We start from the raw sequence: 7,022 nt of genomic DNA on the forward strand, positions 1-7,022 counted from the left end.
GGGAAGTCTCTTTGCCCATATGTAGATTAAGAGGAAAAAGAAGTAAATTATAAGGTCCTTTCCAAATTGTAATTGACATCTATTATCTGTTAATATATCACTGAATTGGTGAGTGCACATAAACGGAATTTGTGCGAAGAATGACTTTTTAAAATTTTTTCTTTAAAAATTGGTGCTTTGATGGGAATTTCCCGGTGGTCTAGTGGGTTAGGACTCCGTGCTTTCACTGCTGGGGCCCAGGTTTAATCTCTGGTTGAGGAACTAACGTGCTTTCCCCATGGTTCCCTGGTGGCTCAGAGGTTAAAGCATCTGCCTCCAATGCGGGAGACCCTGGGTCGGGAAGATTCCCCTGGAGAAGGAAATGGCAATCCACTCCAGTATTCTTGTGTGGAGAATCCCATGGACAGAGAAGCCTAGTAGGTTACAGTCCACGGGGTCGCAAAGAGTCGGACACGACTGAGCGACTTCACCTTCACCCGTGGTTCAGATGGTAAAGAATCTGTGTGCAATGCAGGAGACCGAGTTCCATCCCTGGGTTGGGAAGATCCCCTGGAGAAGGGACTGGCTACCCACTCTAGTACTCTTGCTTGGAGAATCCCTTGGACAGAGGAGTGCTTTGAAAACTATCTGTAATGCCTTTAACAGAGGCTACATGAAAAGTGTTTGTTTTGATACTTTTAAACTGCATGAGGACTCAATGAAAGCTCTTCATTGACTTGAACTTACCAGAACATTTTCCCAATCCGTCGGGATCTCATAACTAACCAAGATGACTGCCGAGGAGGTAGCTATCAATAGTCTCATTTTGTAAATTTGGAAGCTGAGGCACTTACATTCTCAGCCTTTTGCAGGGATGGTCCAGAGCAGGGTTCATCAAGAGGCTAGAATCGCACACAATAAAGTCGATTAAGCTGCCCTGGTTCATGTCTCAACTCTGCAGCCCTAGGAAACTGTTTCCACTATTTTAAATGGGAACAGTGCCAGTACTTCATAATATTCTCGTGAAGATTAAATAAGCATGGAAATCAATAAATACGAGTTGTTATTATAGTGTCATGCAGCCCACTGGACAACGCGGGGAAATTGCCTGGGCAGGACTTTTTTCACAGCACACCTGAACTCCCATGAGCTCACCCGGCCCCTACTCCTTCCTGCTCGGTTACCTTCGGAATGGCCGCCCTTTCCTCCACCACCTCTGAGACCCACTGCCCGGCGCCGGTCGGAATCTCTCTAGCCCCGCCCCCGCGCAGGGGCGTGGCCTCACAGCCAGGGGCGTTCCAAGGCGGAGATCTGGGGTGTCGAGGTCCTCTTCCCAGTCTGGAGCCGCCCAATCCGGGAGGGCGCGTCACGTGACCAACCAGCGGTTTCCCCCTCCCCTCTGCCGGTACCACCTCTGCCAGCCCCAGGGGGGATGTCTTGAGTCTTTGCGGGAAGCAAAGCATTTATTTTGGTCCGTTTTGCTTGGAAATAGCGGGGAGAGCTATCTTTGATGTGACAGGGTCAATCTTTGCCCCTTAAGTGATATTTTCCCTTCCTGCCTACCCCCACCGAGCAGTTGGTCTCGTCCAGCCGGGCCCTGGGCGCGGCGGCGACGGCCGCGTCACTGGCGGGCGGGATCCCTCCGCTCTGGGGAGAGCAGCGCTGGACGGTTGAGTTGGGGTGACTGAGGAAATCCATCCGCGTCGCCGCTGCCGCCTCCGCCGCGGAGGAAGACAGGACCTCCCGCGCCCCTCTAGCGACCCTTCGCAGAGTCCCACCGCCACAGGTACCTCCGCTGATAAAAGGAGTCCTCATCCCCCCCGCAAGCCCCAAATTCCCATGGGGGAACCTCTCTTCCGTCTGTCTCCCCGGTCTGGCCTCTTGGGAGCGGACGTAACTCTCCAGACCTCCCCTCCCTTCTTTTGGCCCCGTCGCTTCCAAACCCGGAAGGGGAACAGGGGGACCCTCGCCCCAATTAACGCACGCGCTCCCTGCACCATCGGGGGGAGGTGTTTCGCCTGGCCCCAGACCCCATCCTAGCCCCACCTGCCTCTTGCTCCCTGAGAAGTTGAGGGTCTAAATTCGGGGCTTCCTCTAGGCCTCGTCCCGCCCCCTACCCCACCACTACCACCCTCCTGCCGGCCCCTAAGTAGCACCCCTCGTGTCCTCGCATTTCGCACCCCGTCCGGCGTTCGGCTTGCAAAACTCCAGAATCCTCAGAGAGGCAGGCAAGGCCGCGAGGCTGTCCCTCCCTTCGTCTCTCCGCGATTTGGATTCTGCCCCGTCTTTTCTGGCCCCATTACCCTGGACCAGAGACCTCGGCACCCTATTCCCTTTAGTAGTCCTGACCCCACGCTTGGCTCCCAGGCGCCCCCCTACACACACACACACTTAGCTATCTTTTGGGCAAAATGGAGGTCGTGGGGGCCGGAGGGCCAGGCCCACTGCGCTTCGCAGCGCGGCACCGGCCCGCGCCTTCCAGCTGCCAGATCCGGGGACCCTCCCTTGTCCCCTCCCCTTCGCCTCGCCAGACCTGCGGAGGCGGTGGCACCCACATTTCTTCTTGGGACCCCGGCTGCTGTATGCCCAGAGTCCGAGGCCGCTGAGGGGGCCCTGGAAGGTGATGGGGATTGAGGGCTGGGAGCGTCGCCCCCGCCCCCAGCGGCTTCCTCCTGGCCTGCTGCTTCCTTCTGCCCCCGGGCGTCTGTCGTTGCCGCCCGGCCTGGGCTGCCGGCAGCTGGAAGGAAGGGGCTTTGTCCGGAGCTGGGGAAGTAGGGTGGGGAGATCTGCCCCCCTCCTTTCTTTGGAGGGGCGTCCTCTGGCGCTGGCGTAGAAATCTGAACAGACCAAGGGGAAATGTCAGTGGGGAAGAGGAACGCCCAGGGCCTGGGGGAAGTGGGACCGGGGAGGTGGGGCGGTTCGGGGGGACGCCTGGGTCGGCAGAGTGCGGTGTGCATGGGCAGATCACACAGGTGTCCAAAGTTGGGGGGCAGGACTCCGGGCCCTGGAGCGGAGCCAGCCAGGCCTCTGGGGCCCCGGCGCCGAGCCCGCGGCAGGGCTCTGCCGGAGCGGAGGGCGCAGGGGCTAGGCCGCCTGGGGCTGCCCGCTAAGCCCGCCCGCCGGCGCCTGGGAGAGAGCAGCTCCGCGCTTCTGGGCCCGGGACCTCTCTTCGGAGACATAATTACTGGAGAGCGGCTCCCACGGGCTTTCTGTGGGCGCGCCGGGGCGGGCGGCCTCGGCGCTGGAGGGAGCAGCGGCTTGGGGCTGCCTTCCCCGCCACCCTCGCCTCCACCCGCGGCGGGCGGCTAATGGGGCGCAGCCGGCCCAGGGATAATCCGGGGTGAGCCGTCCCGAACCTATTAGTGCCCAATCGGCTTTTCCCAAATCCTGTAAACAGCCACCTTGGCCGGCTTTGAGGAGGGGCAGGAGGCTGGGTCGGGCGGGGGCGATGGGGCCGGAGGTGGGGTCACCCACCCTACAGGTCTCAGCCGTGGATGCGGTTGCCGTGGCAACCGGGCTAGGGTGGGGGCACTTCACCAATGAGGTGCTCTCAGTCCGGGTGACGGTTGCCTAGGCAACCCCACGAACAGACCAGCTTTCCCCTGTGGGCTCCCCCACCCCCAGTCGAAGCTGGGGGTGCGTGTGTGTGGAGGGTGTGCGGCGTATGGGGGTGAATTTAACGAGGGACCGCCCCTTTTAAAATTAGGTGCTAGGAGGGCGGTGCCTGTGCAGCCGGGGCGGACGCCGGGTCTGTTTTCGAAGGGACTCTCCCCGGCAACCCCCTTCCGCCAGCCCCCCAGTTCCTGCCACGGGTGTCCCGCCCGGGCTGCTGTCCGAGGGAGGGGTTTCCCCTGCGCTTCCTCTTGCACTTCTCGCTCCGTTTCCGGGGGGCGGGAGAAAGATTGGGGAAGTCAGCTGTTGCTCGGGTCACGGCTACGTCTCTCCGGGCCAGAGACCCGGGCTGTGCCCGGGGGAACCGCGGCCACTGCTGGCGCCCCTCCCCCTCCCACCGGTGCTTACCTCTTCCGGGCCGCGCTTCGGCCCCGCCTTTACCCCCGCTTCCCCGGCGGCCTTGGGCCTGACGTCAGCCCTGCATCCCCCAGGCCTCGGGCCAGCGGCGAGGAGCTGCCTCCCCCAGCCCCCGTCCCGCGGCCCCCAGCCGCCCCCAACCCCGCCCCACGGGCCCGGCGCCATGAGTGAGCTGGAGCAACTGAGACAGGAGGCCGAGCAGCTCCGGAACCAGATCCGGGTGAGGGCCTGGCGGGCGGCCGAGCGGGCAGGACCCGGTGGCTTGTGTGTGTACCGGGCCAGGGGAGGCAGGGGAGGCGGGGTGTGCGTGGTGGGGGGCAGTAGCCTAATCTCTTCCTGTCTTATCCTTTCCACTCCCATGTCTTCGGTTCTTTTTCCTTTCTCCTCCCCATCTTCTTCCCTGCCCCTTTGACGGGCTCTACCATCTCTTATAGGATGCCCGAAAAGCATGTGGGGATTCAACACTGACCCAGGTGAGAGGAATCAGGGCTGGACTTGGCTTTAGGGAAGGAGCTCGGGTGGGAGGCATATTTCTCCGCCAGCTCTGCCGCCGGAACCTTCCTGAGCCCATTCTGCCTCCACCTCCAGATCACAGCTGGGCTGGACCCAGTGGGGAGAATCCAGATGAGGACACGGAGGACCCTCCGTGGGCACCTGGCCAAAATTTATGCCATGCACTGGGGGACAGACTCAAGGTGGGTGAAGACGAGGCTGTGTGCTGTGAGCCATTGTGTTCACCCTGGGCTGAGGCAGGGTGGGCAGGGGCCTCCTTGCACAGTGGGTGCCTCAAACAGGATGCTTGGTTGGCAAGTCAGTGTGGGAAGACCTGACTTCCAGATGCCCCCAGGGGCCTGGGAAACAGGACCAAACCGAGCGGGAACCTCTGGGCTGCTACCAGAAGTTGTCTCTCACCAGATGGGAGCGGGGAAGGGTGTCTTGCCTCCAGAGGGGCCTTCCCACCCTGACCCTTCTGGTTTTCCTGCCTCACTCCCGCAGGCTGCTGGTCAGCGCCTCCCAGGACGGCAAGCTCATCATCTGGGACAGCTACACCACCAACAAGGTAGGGGCGGCGCCTGCGGCTGCTGGGGCAGCATTGCAGCGCCCAGCCGGCTCTCACCCCGGGCACTACCCCTTGCCCCCAGGTCCACGCCATCCCGCTGCGCTCCTCCTGGGTCATGACCTGTGCCTACGCGCCCTCAGGGAACTTCGTGGCCTGCGGGGGACTGGACAACATCTGCTCCATTTACAGCCTCAAGACCCGTGAGGGCAACGTCAGGGTCAGCCGGGAGCTGCCTGGCCACACCGGTGAGCCTGGGCCCTATGGCAGGGGCAGGGGCTGCACCGGCCGCCCTGACAGCCCCCGCTGACCAGCCCTTACCCCCAGGGTACCTGTCGTGCTGCCGCTTCCTGGATGACAACCAAATCATCACCAGCTCTGGGGACACCACCTGGTGAGGGCCTGCCAGTGCCTGGCAGGCGGGGCTCACCCACACTTCCTGCCAGGGCTGGGCGGGGGGAACACCGCCTCAGGGCTCACGCGCCAGGTAGTCACCCCCTGCTCCAGCAGCGGCATCGCCCACCTTGCGAACCCCTCAGCCTCTTGTTCTGGTGGCAGGAAGGAGGAACGAGGGTGGGGCAGGAGCAGGCACTGGCTGCCAGCACTCCCAGCGTGGAGGCGGGCTCGGGCCTGGGCTCACGCGGTGGAGGGGTAGGGCAGAGGGCATCTACCCTCATCCCTCTCTGACCCTTTCCTTCCTTCCGTCACCTCTCCAGTGCCCTGTGGGACATTGAGACCGGGCAGCAGACGGTGGGCTTTGCTGGACACAGCGGGGATGTGATGTCCCTGTCCCTGGCCCCCGATGGCCGCACCTTTGTGTCAGGCGCCTGCGACGCCTCCATCAAGCTGTGGGACGTGCGGGACTCCATGTGCCGACAGACCTTCATTGGCCACGAGTCCGACATCAACGCCGTGGCTGTAAGTTCTGGGTGAGCTGGGCCAGCCCCTCTCTGCCAGGCTCCTGGCCCTCCCTGCAGCCTCACCCCACTCCGGTCGCATGTCCTGCAGTTCTTCCCCAACGGTTACGCCTTCACCACGGGCTCTGATGACGCCACATGCCGCCTCTTTGACTTGCGGGCTGACCAGGAGCTCCTCATGTATTCGCACGACAACATCATCTGCGGCATCACCTCTGTTGCCTTCTCGCGCAGCGGCAGGCTGCTGCTTGCGGGCTACGACGACTTCAACTGCAACATCTGGGATGCCATGAAGGGTGACCGTGCAGGTGAGACCGGGAGCTGAGCAGGGGGGCAGGCAGGGACAGGGGAACCAGGCCGGAGGGGTTCTGATGCCCCCTTCCGCCCCAGGTGTTCTCGCTGGCCACGACAACCGTGTGAGCTGTCTCGGGGTCACTGACGATGGCATGGCTGTGGCCACAGGCTCCTGGGACTCCTTCCTCAAGATCTGGAACTAACAGCCCCAACCCCAACTGGGCCCAGGCTAGGAGGGGCCCTGCCCGTGCCCACACTACAGGCCAGGAGCTCTGGGGCTGGGTGCACACCGAGCCTCCCTCCCCGGGCCACGGGGCCTTGGGTCCCTGCTCCCCTACCCAGGTTTGGTTCCTCCCAGGGCCCTCACGGTGGAGATTAAGATGGGGATAGAATGGGGAAAGTGGGGCAGAAGGCCCTCATCCTTTTGCTGCCCTGGGGTTGGGGCCTCATCCCGCTGGAGGGCCAGAGGCAGGAGGTGGAAACTCCAGGGGCTGGCTTTTTTAAAACTGGTTTTATTTTAATTTTTATTATATTTTCAGTTTTTCCATAAAGGAACCAATTCCAACTCTGTACCTGGTCTCTACCCTTGCTTGTTGTCTTCCTCACTGTAGACTCTTCCCAGTGGCAGAGTGCCTGGGGCGTGGGGGGACCCCCCCCAAGTAGTGGTCAGGATAACGCGCTCCCTCACTCCCTCAGTTGGATGCCAGATCACAGGCGGGACCACCTCCTCTGGGTCAAAGGTCACG

The 7,022-nt window shown here is 62.1% G+C and overlaps 1 protein-coding gene across 1 annotated transcript; it reads left to right on the forward strand.

Moving 5' to 3' along the window:
• The first annotated feature begins 1,619 nt into the window (after positions 1 to 1,619).
• On the forward strand, positions 1,620 to 6,841 carry GNB2 (G protein subunit beta 2). The gene is made up of 10 exons (XM_052661296.1): positions 1,620 to 1,765; positions 4,083 to 4,228; positions 4,443 to 4,481; positions 4,597 to 4,703; positions 5,005 to 5,068; positions 5,151 to 5,313; positions 5,393 to 5,459; positions 5,782 to 5,983; positions 6,074 to 6,290; positions 6,373 to 6,841. The coding sequence occupies exons 2-10, from the start codon at positions 4,172 to 4,174 to the stop codon at positions 6,477 to 6,479; spliced, it is 1,023 nt and encodes a 340-aa protein (XP_052517256.1). The 5' UTR covers positions 1,620 to 1,765; positions 4,083 to 4,171; the 3' UTR covers positions 6,480 to 6,841.
• Positions 6,842 to 7,022: the final 181 nt, after the last annotated feature.

The sequence above is a fragment of the Budorcas taxicolor genome, chromosome 2 (genome assembly GCF_023091745.1).
Source record: "Budorcas taxicolor isolate Tak-1 chromosome 2, Takin1.1, whole genome shotgun sequence".
Lineage (NCBI taxonomy): Eukaryota > Metazoa > Chordata > Mammalia > Artiodactyla > Bovidae > Budorcas > Budorcas taxicolor.

Bases quoted from the DNA above. Each gene is read 5' to 3' on its own strand.
- GNB2 (XM_052661296.1), top strand. From the start codon at position 4,172: ATGAGTGAGCTGGAGCAACTGAGACAGGAGGCCGAGCAGCTCCGGAAC. The intron at 5,069-5,150 runs GTAGGGGCGGCG...CCTTGCCCCCAG, and splicing joins ACAGCTACACCACCAACAAG to GTCCACGCCATCCCGCTGCG. The intron at 5,984-6,073 runs GTAAGTTCTGGG...CATGTCCTGCAG, and splicing joins CCGACATCAACGCCGTGGCT to TTCTTCCCCAACGGTTACGC.